The 18,413-nt window shown below is 45.4% G+C and overlaps 1 protein-coding gene across 1 annotated transcript; it reads right to left on the bottom strand.

Annotated features, from left to right (window-relative positions):
- Positions 1-17,358: 17,358 nt before the first annotated feature.
- LOC147724752 (small nuclear ribonucleoprotein E) lies at positions 17,359-17,881 on the bottom strand. The gene has a single exon (XM_086967059.1). The coding sequence runs from the start codon at positions 17,843-17,845 to the stop codon at positions 17,567-17,569; it is 279 nt and encodes a 92-aa protein (XP_086823185.1). The 5' UTR covers positions 17,846-17,881; the 3' UTR covers positions 17,359-17,566.
- Between the last annotated feature and the right edge of the window lie 532 nt (positions 17,882-18,413).

Below are 18,413 nucleotides of genomic sequence, written 5' to 3'. Positions count from 1 at the left end.
ACTGAAAAGTGGCAGAAACATGTTTGAGCCTAAAATGCATGACCATGAACTGGATGTATGTCGTTACAACGCATACTTTTACTCCGCATACCATTACAACGCGGTATTTACAACGCATACCGCTACAACGCATAGCGCTTTGGGGTGCTGGATAGTGGTAAGTATAATTTACTATTCTAACTCCAGTCCCCGTGGACCCTAGGGAAGGTGTTGGATAGTAAATTAAACTTACCTCTTATCCTAGAGCGCCCCCCAGCGCAATGCGTTGTAACGGTATGCGTTGTAATGCCTGCGTTGTAGTGGTAGTGCGGAGTAAAAATTGCGTTGTAACAGGTGCATACCCCATGAACTGATACGGGCTTAATGGCATCAAAAAGAAGGGAAAAGTACCCAGCCTGTCCATCAGCTTACGAATCAGGTATGCATTAGTCACCTCGTTAGGCAGATAGTCCATGAAAATGCATAGGTCTTTCGACCCTTTTCAGAAACCATCACAACTATACTGGGCCGTGTACTATGGAAGTGCTCACTCGCTCCCAGGTCCAGCATCGTAACAACCTCTGATGTGAGGCACTCTCGGGCGGGCTTGAAATACTATACATTCTGCCTTTCAAGGCAAGTTGTTACCCATGTCTATATCATGTACACAACTGGCTATCAGCCTTAGAGTGAGTGAGGAAAGATGGGAAAAACATCCCAGCATCTCTACAATATTTATGCTGTCTAGGCATCAGCTTAGGGGCAAGCAGTAGCCCTCTAAAGAGCCATCTTTCTTATCAATGTGCAAGAGGTCGGGATTGGCTCACTGTCCTCTGCAACCTCATCTGGCTCTGCCAGGATGTTCATGCTAAAATCTTTCTGTAGGAACAGATTTAGCTAGTACGCATGGAACACTCACTTGGGTTCCTGTGTGGCACTTGCATCCCCCAGGTAGATCACACCAGAAACACTATGCACTACCTTCAATTGATCACACCTCATATTCTCCAAAGCTTGAGGACAAATGGGAATTAGCACCAATTCCTCCCGCCCCTCCGAGTACCCACTCAGCATTGTTTTCTGGTTATATGGTAACTTCTTTAGCTCTTGGTTACCCTGAATGCTTTCTTCACCTGATCGGGTTTTGCCCCATCAACTGCCTGAGAAAAAACACATAGTTCACCACATCCTTCTGAGGTGACTCAGAACCAATCTTTTCTTACAAAGGTGAGAGGGCCACGTGCTGGGTGCCCAAACAGAAGTTTAAATCAACATAATTTAGCATTCTTCTGTGGTATTTCTCTGCAGGCAAACAAGAGACATGGCTGGAGAAGATCCTACTTTTTCCTGAGGTCCTTTGGTAGAGTTCCCATCATGTTCTTAGGAGTCTCATTAAAGCATTCTCCCAACTGTTGGAAAACGAGGCAGCATCTGTGAGGCCTGCACAAATACCATGACTACATTTGTCCTGCACTGGGAACCAAACACCCAATTGTAGCGCCTGACTCTCAGAGGGTAGCGATGCAGAGCAATCTGAGGCTTACTCAAAGGAGGTGCTGTGGGCTAGTAATCGCCATTTGAAGGTGCGCAAAAATAACACTCAAGAATTGATTGTCCAGTCTGTACATTATAAAAGTAAGAGCACATTTATTAAACACACACACTACTCAATACTATGCACCAATTTACAAATATACATAAGCTGATGGAATTACTTTGTGACATTGCATAACATATCCACCCCTCCCGCAGGGGGGTGGGGTCAAGTACCACCACTTCCATGTATGCACATCATCCTGCCCCCCAATGCAATTAGTTGACCATAACATGAAGCGAGGGCCCTGTGCACTGGCACCATCCCAGTGGCGTCCCCCATTACCTCAAAAGCATATAAAGCCAAACACCCTAGCAGGAATGTCTGATACATAACCCCACTTTGCTTAGGCCATCACCTTGCACCAGTACTTCACATCACACATGACTTTCAGTCCCTCAATAAAGAATAACATTTGTAAAAGCATTTGTGGTGCAATTACATCTCTTCACCTCCAGAGGATGCCTTCTTCCAGACATCCACCACCTCAGCCCTTCACTTCATGAAGCACTTTTCAATCACCCTCAGCTGAAGAACAAAAATTCCAGCCCAGAAGGTTTAAATGCATGCTGAGCCCTTGAGGGGTTATTCTCTCCAATCCCCAAGACACTTAGGGTGGGACTTTCCTCTTCATGCAGGGGGGAGACTGCGCTTCTCTAGCAGCTCACCCAGCACCTTAGCACATGTGTGGTGGTGACCCCGCTCTCCTGGGGCCCCACAAGCCTTGAAAACGCTGGATTGCCCCTGCAGGCGTGTCCTGCAAGGCATTATGGGATTTGCTCCCTAAGTGATGAGCGTCTCTCACGCTGCTTCGGGGAAAGCCGCACTGTGGCCTCCGGCTGCGTCTTTGGTGGGTTGGAGGCTCCGGTCCCACCCGGACCCCCAGGTAAGTGTGAAAGCTCGGGGAGCCCATCCCTGCTGTTCTGCCCATGTTTTGGGGGCCCAGTCCCACCCGGGCCCCTCTCCGCTCCACCGAAGGTTGCAGGGTGCTCGGTCCCACCCGGGCACCCCACACAAACTGCTGGGCTGGGGGCAGCCCGGGGAGCCCATCCCCAGCAGCCCCTCCCGGCCTGCACGCCTGTGTGCGGCCGCGGGAGCCGGCAGGGTACTTCGGGTCTGCCCGCTCCGGCGGGCAGACGCGTCCGCCTCCTCTGGTCCTTCCGGCCCATCTTTAGGCCCGGGGATGGGGTCCCGGGCCCCATCCATGACTTTGGGGCTCAAGGATGGGGTCCCGGGCCCCCGGACATCTTCGGGGGTTCGACGACGCTCCCCCGCATCCCGCATTGGCAGGGGGCCAGGGTGCGCCCCTTGGGCCAATTTTCACAGGGAGGGGCGCGACAGTGCTCCCCCGCCCCCCTCATTCACATCACCGGGGGCGAGTGTGGGCTCCTGGACTCCTTCTGGCATCTTCACGGGGGTGCGACGGCGCCCCCTGGCTTTGCTACCTTCTGGGGCAGCCCCCGGGACCTGACCACCCCCGGGGCATCTCTGAGACCGGCAGCGGAGCCTCAAGCGCTTCGTCGCTGGTCTTCTTAGGGGTAAAGGGTCGCCTACCTTCAGGGGGCCATATCTCAGCCCCTGGGGTTCAATCTGCCCCATTTTTTGCGTCTTCTTGCTCCTAGTGGTGAACCCCAGCCACTGGGAGCACTCTCCTTCATGCTCCGAGTCTCCAAGAGTGTGCATTCTGCAGGGCACGGTATTCACTGGCTCCCTGCGCCTCTCTTCTCCCTGCGCAGAGGCCTCTTCTTCTGCGCACCGGTCCTGGACTCTTCACCTGGGGCTGTTAGGTGCCTGGGGGGCAGTCAGGGGTGTCCTCCTTCCAACTGGCCATTGCGCCAGGCTCCAGCACCTTTCCCCTCAGCAGACCACACCCCAGAGAGAGCTTCTCTTCCTGTGCAAGTACTTTTTAAAAGTTGAGTAGGGGGCTGGCAGGAAGTCTCTGTGGGTCCTATCAAACAGTGACACATCACTTCCCTGCCCTGCTCCCTCCTTCTTGTCTAGCCTCTGGGTTTGTTCAGTGTCTCTGGCCACATGGCTTCTGAAACCCAACTCCTTCCCCCCTCACTGCCCTCACTGTGGTTCAGCTTGGTGCCTGGCACCCAGCGACAGCAGGTGATGGATTGGCTTGTAGCTCCACCTATCTTTTCTCCTTGGAGGGAAGATCTTCACTCTGGGAGGAAAGGCCATTAATCTAACCTGCCAGGGCCAGATGCCAGCCAGGGACTCAGAGAAATATGACATTTCTGGATGACCCAAAAGCAGTACAAATATGACTTTGGACTCTGCAGAATACTTCTTTTCACATCTGCTACACAGGCCTTTAGTGCGTGTCTGGAATCTGTAGGCCTTGTGAAAGTTACTCTAGTCAAGCGTTCCACCTCCCCATTAGGTAATAATGAAGTGAAAAACACAGTAAAACCCACTGACATTCCTCTGCATGTTTCCTTCCAGTGTATAAAGTATTCCATATCACCACCCAATTCTGCATAAGTCCTGCCACACCATTCAGTCTGTAGCTGCTCCTGGACCGCGCACGCTAAGAATCTCCCCTGCGCAGCCCCTACATGTGTGCACATGCATGTACACATATGTCTGCATGTAGCCAGCCCGGTGCTCCATACTCCAGCTGCTGCGCAGTGGCCTAGTCACGCCAGGGGGACACCAGTAAAATCTCCATACAGTCTCCTTCATTATTAGTTCACTGTGGGTAAGTCCCAGATTATGAGGCTCCCCCAGAGTAAAAGCTCAACAATTAGGTGCTCAAAAAGCGAAAAATCCGGGAGGCCCCTAGTGTCAGAACCACCTTCTAACACCAACCCATTGGTGTGTAGAAGGCATGCTGTGGAGACATGATTGGAGCATCTAAAAGGATTGTGGGCAAAAACGATGGATTGGATGTGTCTGAGTGATCACCAGTGGCAGAAATTAATTCAAGCATTCCATCCATCACTTTGTTTTTGATGCCCTAAGAGTGACAGATATGCCCAGATTTGGGTTCTGTGCTTAATGTGCCATTGGAATCAAGCTATATCTGGATGATGAGCCCATAATAACTGGTCCTGGGTTGCTTGTGTCCCGAATCAGAGAGAACCTCCCCTGGCATCAGGCCCGACTTTACCCATTGAAACAGGCTGAAGGCTGATAATTTCGAATGGCTGGGTCCAAACTGAGGTGGCATGGTGGGCAAAAAAGGATGATTGGGATGTGACCCAAGCGATCACCAGTGGTTGAGATTAATTCAAGCATTCCATCCATCACTTTTTCCAAAACATTTTATTGGCATTTTGCACTGTTGACATTCACAACATAACATTAGATTCAACTTTGCAAACACGGTGTAGGAAAAGATCATACATTCCATGATTAAACTCTCTCATTCGTTATCTATTCATGACCCTTAGTCATTGACAACACATCACAGAGAATTATTTCTGACGACATTAAATCTTTGTCACAGATCCATTATTCACTGACATCCAATATCGATTCCTTCTGAGGGGGATCACAGATGTTACCCCAAAAAGCATTCCATTTTCCCTATATCCTTGTCCATTTTCTGGGGCACCCTCTATGTGTATAGACTGCCCTTTCTGCTATCATTGCACTGTCCATGTCACAACCCCATTGTTGATAGGTGGGAGTCAGCCAAGTTCCCCAATGTTAGGCTATATTTCGTTTTGCAATCACCATCCCCAGCCTAGCCCAATCTTGAGTCATCAGGTTCAGATCTGTGGATTCCCAAATATTGAGGAGACATCTCTTTGGTTCCGGCAGGACAGTAGCTCCACCAACCTGTGAAATCATGCGCATGACCGCCTCCCAGTAAGGTGTGATCCATGGACAGTCCCATATTGTGTGATAAAATGTACCTGGCAAGCCACACTATCGTAAGCAGAGTGGTGTGCTCGTCCGTCCTAGAGGATGCATAGTTATGCCCGTGTAGTACATGTGATGGAGGATTTTCAGTTGTGCCAATTTTAATTTGGAGGAGATCAAAACTTCTTGTGGGGACTTCCTGGCAATCTTTTTCGTCCAGTTCTCCTATCTCAGTCTGCCACCGCTCTCTAAGGGCTGCCGTGGGATCTGATTGCTTGTTTATTATTTTTTGGTAAGTTTGGGAAATGGTCTTTTTACGCATGTAATCCGTGAGAAGTCTGTCCTCTAACGGTGAGGCCTCTGGTAGTTGCTTTCCAGGAGGGATGACTCTCATGAGTGCGTGTCTGATCTGCATGTAGCGGATAGTTTCCGTTGGTGCCAAGCCATATGTGTCTTTTTGTTGAGCGAAAACATTGACTTCACTCTTTTTCCACAGGTCCCCTATCTTTGAGATACCTATTAGGCCCCATTGCCTGAATCCCTTGGTATTACGTAGTTTGCCTAGCCGTCGGGTTTCCCAGAGTGGCGTAGCCCGAGTAAGAACTCCCTCCCATCCTAGTGCTCGCTGTGCAATGAAATCACTTTGTTTTTTGATACCTTAACTGTTTTATTTTTTTATTTATTTAATGGTTTTTGTAAAGCGCGTAGTAACTCTGGAGAGCATCCCAGCGCTGATCTGCTTCTCCAGGGGTTTTAGCCAACTAGTGAAATTATATTTGTGGGAAAAGGAGGGTCTTTAAGGTTTTTCTGAACTGGAGATAGTTCGGTTCTGTCCTGAGTTTTCGGGGTAAATGGTTCCATCGTTTAGCCGTGTGAACCGAAAAGCGATGGCCACCGGTCTTGGCTTTTCTCACTCTAGGGACTGCAATGAGATTTTCTGCATTGGACCGGAGATCTCTCTCTGCTTTGTATGGGATTAAAAGTTCTTTCAGAAGTGGGGGACCGTTGTTGTTGAGGGTTTTGTGGGCCAGACAGAGGGCTTTGAAAACGACCCTTTCTCTGACTGGGAGCCAGTGGAGAGAGTTGAGGGCCGGCCTGGCGGAGGATCTTCCAGGTGTGCCCGTAAGTAGGCGGGCTGCGGCGTTTTGGACTTTCTGCAGTGAGTTCATAGTGGCTTCAGGGGCTCCCAAGTATATAGCGTTACAGTAGTCTAATCTTGCCAGGATTAGACCCTGAATGAGGAGCCTCCTTGCGGTATCTGGGAGCAGGGGAAAGATCTTCCTGCAGGCTCTGAGTAGCCCAAAGCATGTCCCTGCGGTTCTTTTTGCCTGGGTTTTAAAACTCATGTCCTTCTCAATCCACACACCAAGGCTCTTGACCTCTTCCTTGGGTGCGGGAGGGTCCCCTAGGCACCTAGGCCAAAGGTGAGATGGTAGAGAGGGCCCATTGTGGCCCATCAGGAGGATCTCAGTCTTGGACCCGTTCAATTTTAATGAGGAGAGATTCATCCATCGGTGGACTTCGGAAAGGCAGCTGTGGAGGTCGGATGGGGCGTGGTGAGGGTGAGAAAGGGTAACGACCAGCTGAGTGTCGTCGGCGTAGTTGATAACTGACACGCCGTACGAGCTGACCCTCTTCTCCAGTGGGGCCATGTACACGTTGAAGAGTGTAGGGCTCAGAGATGAGCCCTGTGGCACTCCACACCGGAGGGGGATGGTGGATGAGCAGCTGTCGTTTTCCCGCACCTGGAAGGAGCGTCCAGTCAAAAAGGATTCTAGCCATAGCAACTGGAGACATGATTAGTCACACTTGCTTGCTCACACATACCTTTCATGTAGGAAGAGATTAAATGTGTTCCTCTGTTAGAAATTGGTATTTTGGGAAATTGTACCAGTGAAAAGATTCCCAGGAAGTTCCTTGCTTATATTTTAGCCTTGTGGTCCATTGAGGTACCTCATCTGGATACTTGCTGGCATGATCATCTGCAACCAAAATGTACTTGCCGCCTAATGCTGAAGGAGTATCAAATAGCCTGAAAATGTCAATGCCTATCTGCTCAAATGCCACACATACTATAGGCAGTGGCACCAATGGTGCAGAGATCATACCACCTGTCTTACCACTGAGTTGACAAGTAGAATATTGAATCTCTCTTTGTCCAATCCTGGCCAATAAAATGAAGAGTCAATAATGTTCTATGTCTATTTAATGCCCAAGTGTCCTGCTAAAGACACTTGCTGAGGTAGCATTAACAGGAAATTCCTGTGCACTAGAGGAATCACTAGCATTTTGCTAGCTCCTGGCACAGGAATCACAGGTTCACTGTAAAGCAATGGATGTATGACGTTACAACGCATACCATTACAACTACCTACCATTACAACGCGACCATTACAACGCATACCATTACAACGCATAGCGCTTAGAGGTGATGGATAGTGGTAAGTATAATTTACTATTCCAACTCCAGTCCCCGTGGACACTAGGGAAGGTGTTGGATAGTAAATTAAACTTATTCCCTATCCTAGAGCGCCCCCCAGCGCAATGCGTTGTAATGGTATGTGTTGTAAAAGTTGCGTTGTAATGGTAGGTAGTTGTAAAAGTTGCGTTGTAACAGGTGTATACCTAAAGCAATCCACCCTCTCAGCCAACACCTTCCAAAGTGCCACAAATGTAGGGCACTCAACTTGTGCCTGGTGGAACTCTACCTGGAAAGTTATTCCTTTAGTTGACAAATGCTGAAGCTCTGACAGCAAGCCAGACTCCAACATGTGGTCTGCTTCCTTCTCTCCGCCTAGAGCAGGGGCAATGGGTGCCACACCATGTGCCTTTTCACAGCCTGCCTTGATCCACGTGCTACTCTTCTCTGGTCTCTGAAAGTCTGGGGTGGTCACAGTCTCTTCCTGAGAATGGCATGCAATTGTGCCATGGTTAACACAGCTGAGACGGTTAAAGCCAGGCTGGCATCTGGTACTGGCACTAAACCAGGCATGATCAAATATTTGCCTAGAAGACATCAGTGCCCTGTTATTCCTTTACCCTTATGTCATCCATGTCAGTCTTTCCATTGATGTATTTTCTACTGTGGTATGCAGGGATAACAGGGCTAAGAGAGTTTGACATCACGTCACTCCCTCCGTGGGTTCCTACCATTTTACCGTCCCCAGAATTCAACACACTTTTATCCCCTTCCCCCCATTTTTCTAACTGGTTCTGAAAAAAATCCCAAAAGGTTTTCCCTTTCCTTCTCGCTGGGAGCCCAGAGCATTCTCTATAAACACAGGCCCCTTGACTAAAGACAGAGTGTCAAGGTCTAGTCCCACCAACCTTGTGTCTGACATTTCCCTGTACAGGCAATTGTGTGTTAGTATGAACACAGTATTCTTTTTGCAACAGTTGTAACTGGACTCTATGGATACTCACCACTTGCCACCAATTGTCAGAACTTATTCTGGGGTCCCTTGGCACTTAGGGATTACTATTCGGAATATCATAAAAGGTCATGCTAACACATAACCTTTACTCAGGCACAAAGTGTTCAAACTCTACTTCAAGTTTAGAAGAGGTCAGGCTTGGTGAGTATGGAGAACGGGAACAATGAAACTAGGCTAGCACTCACTTCCAGGTTGTGAGCAGGACTTCTGGGGCTTAATGAGTCAGTAACTATAAAAGGCCAGAAGGCCAGTGCAGACTCTGGTTCAGTGCCTGGAAACATCTTCCAGTTTTTTGGCTTACGTCATATCTGTCAGTTTGCCATTTTTACTCTTCTTACTTTTACGCCCCTGCATGCCCTTTGAAATCCTTAGTCTCATCCTATGTTTTTTCTTTTACCATTTCGTACCTGCTAAGTTCCCTTGCTCCACCACCTCTATGTGCTCTATATCCAAAAGTGTGATACTGCTCTCCATCTCTGCAGCATCTCAGTGGCATTTGTATCAGTTTCTTCAGCAGCCTCTGTAATCATCCTGCAGAGCTGATGTGCTTCTGGTGTGCTTCTTTGCTTCCTTCCAGCAGTCCTTGGTCCTCTTGTCACTCATTTGGCTCCAGGCGTGAGCTAGATACATTTCTACACAGTAAATAATCAGGTTTAACATAAGCACCAGTGCAGTCCAACATCGGACATTGTGAACAGCTTACTTGTTTATGTAACCCATGTCTTTGTTTGTATTTATTGTAGTGGGGTTTCATAAAGGATGGATAAGACTCAAATACGTGTTCTCTTTGTTGAGTATTTAGAATGGCGTGTCTGAGTAAAACTCTAGAGAGAGGAAAAGGTGTGCTGCTTCAGAATGGGTTCTATACACTATTGGAACAGGAATGTCCCCTGCATGGCAACACAGATGTGCAACCCCTGCCCTAAGTAACCCTGCTGCATGATATCTGGAATCCAGATATGTTTCTTTTAGTCTAGCGCACACAACAGTTATGCATGCAAGTTATGGCCTTGGGGATTCTGTGAGTTGTGAGAGCTCGAACCTTGCTGGATATTCTGGAGGGGAGCACCAAGTGTACCCTCAATCTAACACAAGACTGTCTGTCTCCTGTTATGTACACATTAAGCAGTGATGAAAGCATACCATATGCTTTTGAACTGATAGTGATAAACAGTCATTTTTTCTGCTTAGGAAGAGTGCGGTGTCCACCTGCCTCACTCAAGTAAAGTTTTGCTTCAATGTAGTGAATGGACCCTGAGGGTATACTCAATTAGTGGAATGTAATGATTCACTGCTGTATAATTCTTCACCCATTCTTGAAAAATACAGAATTTATTTGATAGGAAGCCATATATTCTCAAGATGAAGATGTGCTGAATTTGAAACAAGGTCATCAAAGTGTAGTGACCTTTACAACCACCTTTGCCATTTAGTAGTTAAGGATGGTTGACCTCAGGAGAAAAGATCCACATTATTCTATCATGGCTTACAAAAAATATTAAATGATGTCCTCACAATGTTTGTGAAGCCTCCTATTAAGCGTGCTGATCTTATAGTTCTGGTAGTGCAGTTAGATAGGGCCCGATTCAAGGAACTAACAACATTCTAAACTTACTACCATTTTGGTATTCACATAAGGCACTTACTCATTTCGGTATTCACAGAAGGCATTTACTCATTTCGGTATTCACAGAGTTAGGAGTCCTAACTTTAGGACTCCTAAATGCCTTCTGTGAATACCGAAAGTCTTAAAGTTAGGATATTTCTCAGTTTAGGAGTAGTAGCGTTAGGACTCCTAACTTTAGGACTCCTAAATGCCTTCTGTGAATACCGAAAGTCTTAAAGTTAGGATTTCTCTCAGTTTAGGAGTCCTAAAGTTAACTTTACTAGTCCTATGCTGAGAACATCCTAACTTGTCCCTGTTAAAAGGCCTTGCTTACCTTTAGTGCTTTTTTATTTTGACAGCTGCATGTCAATAATGGGTCATGTTGCCTGGCAGCTTTGAAATATCTTGCAGACCTAGAAAAGACGTGCTTTCTAAGTGACGAAGGCAAAAGTGCATAGACAGGAATTATGTTCTGCTTTGATCTTATGGAGTTGTTTTGAAAGGTTTTTAAAAGAGAGAAATTGATCATTCTAGGCCAAAATCAGTGATGCTATTTTAGGAGCAGTAAGGAGAAAGAAAGGTACTCTAGGCCAAGCTCAGTAGTACTATTTTGGATAACATGAAAACAAACCATTATCTCCTTAGACTAGCAGTGATATAGACTTGGGACCAGGTAAATTTGCTGAAAAAAATAAGGAGAGCGTAGCAAGGCAAACTTTATACACTTATCGAATATTGCCAATCACAGATAAGTTCACCTTATGAACACTGATGTAACCTAGTTTAACGAATGAGTAGAAAGTAGATGACCCATTTGTAAGAATTCACTATCTGCCTGATGAAAGACTGTTGCGTATCAATGGGGGGACCCAGAAGCCTACCAGACCCGGGTTAGTAGTTCAGTACAGTAAGGAATGGCGCATTTTCACCACCGCGGGACGCAGAGACGGCTGCTCTGTTTCGGTTTGCTAATTTATATTCTATATGACAGTGATCGATCCGACCTGCCATTCATGAACGTGACGAGTACAAATGACCGTTCAAACCACGAGTAGGAGCTCAGCTGCTCCCTCACCCTCTAAATTTGTCCAGCACAAGCAATTAACTGACATCAAGAATAGGTGCTCCATCACAGTCCTGATGAAGACACCCTCCTTAGGCTGGACTCACCTAGATTTTATTATCAGGGGTCGAAACGTCGACACTCACCCACAAGATTACAAGCTGGGACAGTTGTATAAAAAATAACAGTGTCCGTATTGAGCTATGTATATTATTTGGAACAATTGACCTATTGTTTAGAGCGGATTACTATCACAATGGTTACACGCCGGTTGCCATTTCCTGCATGGCAGCCTCGCACAGCATAGCAGAGATATCAGTAATACTGCTATACGGCATACGTCCTTTGGTACATGGCTTTATCTTCGATTTAAGAAATGCCGAACGCCATTCATTTCATGGCTGCCTGCTGGAGTTAACTTATAAGCAAAAGCAGTTATTCGACTGTACAATACGAGTCCCTGGACACATGGCCTTTTGTATCGCATTTTATCTAGGATTTTAAATTACGCTTCATCAAAGATCAAAGCGATAGTCTGATTGGTAATCACGTGCTAATTTGCATTGGTGACTGAGAAACGTTGTTTGCTGTATTAGTTGACGTTGATGGTCTCTGAACCACAATCGTGACAATACAGACTTTTATCAGATTAGTATCTAATATCCCTACATAGGAACAGGAACGGAAACTGGTTTAGCGAGAATCCATCTCCTTTGAAAATAATTTTGTGGCTATTCCTGAAGAAGGCGTTGAATACGCCGAAACTCCGGTCGAGACAAAATCCAAAGAGATTGCCACTTTTTTATCTTTTGTTTGTAATTGTGTCTCGATATAGCATAGTATTCAGATGTATAGACAGAAAAACTGTAATGTATTGCACAGTTTCTATAATAGGAATTTTTTAATGAATCATTAAAATCTGAATATATTTTGTATAGATGTCTGTTTGGTTCTTCATATATTGCATATTACATATTGTATTGTCTATTTAGCTGGAATCCTTAGATTGCCTACGAGTGATTTTCTCATACAGTTTTTACCCTGTACTAGGAATCGTATAATCTATGGTTCAGGGGGTCCTTGTTTTTTCCATTTATGTGATGAATGTATGTCACACCACTTTATCTGTGTCCACTACCCTCACAAACCCTTAAGGATCACATACACTCCTTTCCCCGATTCCCTTATCCCGAGCACCACACTATGTAAATATTTGTTTATATATGGAGTACTGTCTCATGAAAATTGATGCAACCGGTTGCTATTTCATAATAATAGCACAATAAATTGGAGATTGATTCTTCAAAAGTAAGTTGGTTTCTTTGGATGTGAATAACTATGTATATCTACTATTGTTTTATGTCACCTGACCATTCCTTACTGTACTGATGAAACACTGGACAGTGGAGTTGCCTGATGTCCCTTGAATCTTTGGACATGAAAGTTGTCTCTGAATACCAGGGAAGCTGGCCTGTCCAACAAAGGGAAGAGGGCCCATGATACTCGAGAAGAAAAATGCTTGTTGTGGATCTTCTTCCTCTTTGACCATGAGGTCAGGAAGTGTGGAAGATCCAAGAGATTAAAGGAATTTAATTTAAGGAAACCATTAGAGTTCACTTTATGCCAAGGTGTCTCTAAGTGCTGATCATATGAATGGTAACGGCAACTACAGACCAAAGAGAGAATGTGGTTTTAAGAGATGATTTGAATTGCCTTGTTAGTAGGGTGTGTATATTGTACAATACTGAATTTGACTTTCAAACCTTCTCCAAGAGTAAGCCATCTAAACCAAGCTAATGCCAGGACAATCCAAAGAGTGTAGTTAGGTGTCCGACTGAAGCTTAAGAGTTTCAATGTCCCTATAACTTTGGGGGGAAATCCCAGTACTCTGCACATATACTGCTAATTCGCAATTAGGTGCCTGAAACCCCACAGAAAAGGGTTCACAGAGCTTCTCTTGGCTGGGCCAACAAAGAAGGATACCCAGTCCTTCCTTCAGGATAAATCCTTTCTGCTAAACCTTCTCAAAACATGGGACACTTCAGTAATTTTCACAATCTAATTGAATACTTTTACATATTTTATTTACATATATAAAATGACTTGTAATGTTTATTTTTTGTGTGGATTGTATTTGAACCCCCCATTGTACGCCTTATTCCCAATGTTTGTTGGACTGGAGTTACAATAGGAAATCTGAACTCCTCAATTTATGCTTTTTCCCTAATGATTTTTAGAGTAGAGTTGGCATTGCAAAATTGACACTCGAGTTGTATGCACATTCCCCTATTTTTATTACATTCGCGTTAGAATTGCAAATCTGTCACCCACCCACTATGAATGCACTTTGCCTCGTATTTGTTAAACTGGATTTAGAATAGTAAATGTAGACTCCCAAAATATACACACTCTCTAATTGTTTTTTATATTGGAGTTTGAATAGCAAATTGGACCCTCCTAATCTATGCACTTTCCCCAATGCTTGCTAGGCTAAAGTTAAAACAGTAATTATTTATGTCCCTCCCTCCATGTGTGTCCTTTCCCCAATGTTTGTTAGATTGGAATTAGAATAGTAAATCTGACCCACCAATGTATGCATTTCCCCAGTATTAGGCTTGAGGTAGATTTGCAAATGGCTGCTCCCCCATGTATGCGATTTCCCAATTGTTTGTTATACAGGGGATTAAAATATGGAATCTGAGTCCACCAAAAGTTACTCAACTACCCCAGTGTTTGGGAGACTGGAGAAAGAATAGTAAATTTACCCATTGACCACCAACATATGTACTTTCCTGAAGGTTTGTTAAATTATAGTTAGAATAGTAAATTGTAACTCCTCAGTGTAAGATTTGCGATACAAATTTTAAAACATCAAACTGTATATTTGATTTGTACTTGTTTTTGTTTATTGTTTAAATAATTTTTGATTGGAGTTTGATTACTGCATATTATTATATCCTGGATTTCTTTTATATTTTTAGCACATTTAATTTAAAAGTACATATTTTTACAAATATTTTATTTTTCACATTAATTAATCTATTGTTTTTCAAATATATGTACTATATTTTTACTTTCTTGGTATTTTAAAAATATTTATTTTTGGTTGTGTTATATACTGTTAAATATTGTGTATAATGGTTAAATAAAATATAAAATATGTTTTGCAATGAGGTAATGTCTTATTTTTCAATATAAATTACTTATTATATATCTTTATTTACAAATTTGTTTTATTGGTAGAATACATTTAGTGTAATTTATTAAGATGCATTTTTCAGTTAAATATAAATGTTTGTATAAAAGTATATTTCAAAAATAAAAAATGGTAAAAAATTATGTTTATTTTTCGCAAGAATTATATTTTATGTAAAATAATGTAACTTTTATTTTAAATTATAATAATGTTCTTTTCAATTAACTACCCATGCTTACAATTATAATGTCTATATTGTAGACCACAATATTTTTTTACCTCAATAATTTAGTCTTTTACCGTATAAGTATTACAGTTGAACATTTTGTTATTGATGTTTCTACCACTTTATTTTTATAAAATATTTTTGAGTTTGATATTTTTTCATGTAACCGGATTGACAGGAACTGACATGTTTCACAGTCCTGCACAAATGCTCCAATAAAACCTCCATGCATTCAAACATAAAATTCAAAATGTAAAACTATTGCCTAATTATCCCGTAAGAAAGGACATCATTTTTCATTGCCCTCCCCAATCTTTTTCCTGTTTGAATTTGCTGTCATTAGGATGTTAATGCGCTACAACACTACTAAACAGTGTCACAGTGTGCACACGTTCCCCCTAAACCATGACAATTAGATACACCCTACAGGCTTATTTACAGCAAGGCCATGATAAGTTGGCATAGAAAATGCATAAGTGACATGGAAGTTAAATGTGATACATGGGCACTGGTGTGTAATTACTCCACAGACATATTTAACCTATATGGCTGCAGAGAAGATCATTGTGCTCTGGCTAGACTGCATTTTTAAAACCACTGTAATTACACATATCAAGGGAAATGGTGCTTCTATGTAGGAAATCGACATTTTTACATATAAGCTAAGTCACCTCTAAGTGTACCTCATATGCCCCCAGGGCTGGGCACATATCAGTTAAAAGTGGAAAATTCTGCACATTAAGGAAAAGCATGTATTCACTGTGACCAGTTGCAAACAGCTATTTGTCACTGTTGGACTTGGCCCTTTTGGCAGGTTCACCCCTAAACTTTTTGCATTTGCCTAGCCTGTTTCTGTAACCGGTGTTTGTGATTTTAGGCCTTTGCGCACTTTTTCACTGTGGTCCAGTGTAAAGTGCGTGCGCTTTCTGTGTATGTGTGATGAGTGACCTGTCCTCCCACAGGAATGCATGGTGAATATGTGTGCCCATGGTAGTTCCTGATGTGTGGGGAGTGCAGGGGCGAGTTTGGTATGTGCAAACAGGTGAGATTAAATGCTGTGCAGATTTAATGTCTCTAGTTTGGAAGTTCCACTTCTAGAAGTTGGCATGTCTGTGCAGTGAATGTGAATCGACTGTCTGGCTTGTGATTGGCTCTGGAGCTGGCTGGGCTGCCTGGTTCCAGGAGTCAGGATGGGTCTGCCCGGTGGTGAATGGGGAGATCTGCATGTTGATGGCAGGGAGGAGTGCACCTGGGACCTGAATAGGGCTGGGCCTTCCTTCCACAATGCTGGCTCCACCCCCTGTGATGTGTCTGATGTCCCTGTCCCAACCTGTGAATAGGCAGAGGGGCTGAGCAAAACAAAGTGCTCAAGAACCAGTTGCATCTGATTCGCCCCTTACCTGCACCTTTGGAAACAAAGGGATTTTGTGTATAAAAGAGGGGCTGTGACCTCATGATTTTGTTCTTGTTTCCAACTCGAATCTACCAGGGGCGTGCTGCTGCTGGGGCCCAGGGGAAGGCGTGCCTACCTGGGCCCTGCCCAGCCCCTGGATGCCCTGGAGGATGTCTTTGGGACCCTCCTGCCCTCTTCACCTAGGAGGACCGTGTTGCTTGGGACCTTTTTGCTTCAGGGGTCCATTCTTTAGACTTTATGGTTTCTGTGCCCCCCAGTGCCTCATGAGCGCTTTATTTTTAATTATGGGCAGAGCGCTGTCATTTTCCTAGTTGGAAGCACTTCTCCCCGTTTACTTGCCTTTGCGGGTGCCCACCCCTCTTATTGTGATATGTTACAACAGGTGCCCACCCTGCATTATGGCTGTGTGCTTTGTATTTCATAGCAGGTGCCCACCCTGCATTGTGGCTGATTCTTCATTTTGAATCATTACGGGCGTCCACCCCGTTTTTAGGAGCCCTAGCGGGTGCCCACCCTGCTCCTACATTTATCTTTAATCTCGGAGGAGCCTACCCCTCGGTTTTTGCCCCCGAACGTTCACCGCCGCGGGCCAACAGGAAGTCGGACACCGTAGTGCCTGACGGCGGGCGGGACTTCCGGTTTGGAAGGGAAGCTACACGCCCGCCACCGCGCTGGGATTGGTGGAAGCCTGCGCCAGCCCAAAACAGGAGAGAAGCAGGCCGAGTGATGGCCGCCCGGGGCTCCCGTGAGCTGTGGAGAGTCCCGGGGCCACCAGAGGAAGCAGAGTTAGCCCTGATCCTTGAGGGCTCCTCCTCCTAAGTCCCGATCCCGAGAAGGGGGACCAGGTGAAGACCGGCGCATTGGAGAGGCGGGGCTCTTGTGAAGAGAGTGAACCACGCAAGCGCCGCCTGTGTCCTGCGGAGGGGAGAGCGAGGCACATTGCCGGTGCCTGCCCCCCCTTGCCGCCTTTGGAGAAGTGCTGCCGCCCGGAGGATCCCCCGCCAGATCAGAACAGCCCGGTGAGTGGTTTATTTATCAAAATAATTTCAAAAGAAACACAAAGTTATCAAAGACACAGTAACATTGATAAGCCCGGGATACTCCAAAACAAGAAGCGGGTTCCTCCTGCAACTTCCACCAACCAAACAAATGCTTTCTTGGATGCACTATTTCTTCAAATGTTCACTTGATACTGCAAGGTCGCAGATAGAAAAACTACAGTTCATGAATGGAGCTGCTTAGACAGTGACGCTTTGAAGTAAAGTGATGTTGTCCCCTTTCAACATGATACGACCCAACTGTTTCCTGGACTTGGTCTTCAAGTGAACTTCTTGTGCATCATCAAGCACCAAGTTCATGTATTCGTCAAATCCAATGATGCAGCCCTCTATCCGCATGTTCACCTGTTCATACAGCCATACTTGGATTTTGGACCTATTTTGTAGGTATCTGAAGATGAGATTAATGGGCTGTACCATCACTTTCTGCACCTTCGGACCTTGCCCACGGTAAGCCATGACTGCAGCTGTTGAGACTGAGAAAGACCGGAAGACAAACGATGAGTGTTGACGGGCTGTGGGGGGGATCTCCGGGTGTACCTCGTGGTGCCTTGAAGGCACCGAGTCAGGGCGGCCCGTGTGTCCAGTGGGCCGCTCCAGCGATGGGGCATGGTGATATTAAGAGCTTGTGCGCTCAACAAGTGGTGCAGAGTTGTTCTAGGAGCCCGTGTGCTCCAGAGGACATTTATTTCTTAAAGGGGCCAGAGTGGGGCCATGTTCCTTTGAAAGGTACCAGAGGGGCCCTTGCTGATCCCCGTGGGATGCCTCAGTGTTTGGGGGCAAGTTCTTGTCTTCCCTAGTGGCGCCAGGTGATTTAAGGAGCCAGTGTGCTCCATGGGGCAGAACCTTGCCAGAGACTCTATGGCTCCAACGCCCCGCAGCATTTATTATAGAGCCTGGAGGGCTCCAACGTTTGGGCGCAGTTTTGTTTTAAAGGGCCAGTGAGGGCCCATGCTGCAGTTCTGCTTTTACAGCTGCCCAGCAAGTAGTGGGCAGGTGCACCATTTAGGCATTTCTTTCAGGGGAC

Source organism: Lissotriton vulgaris, chromosome 4_1, assembly GCF_964263255.1.
Source record: "Lissotriton vulgaris chromosome 4_1, aLisVul1.2, whole genome shotgun sequence".
In the NCBI taxonomy this organism is placed as follows: Eukaryota; Metazoa; Chordata; class Amphibia; order Caudata; family Salamandridae; genus Lissotriton; species Lissotriton vulgaris.
This window is presented reverse-complemented; position numbering and strand designations above follow the sequence as displayed.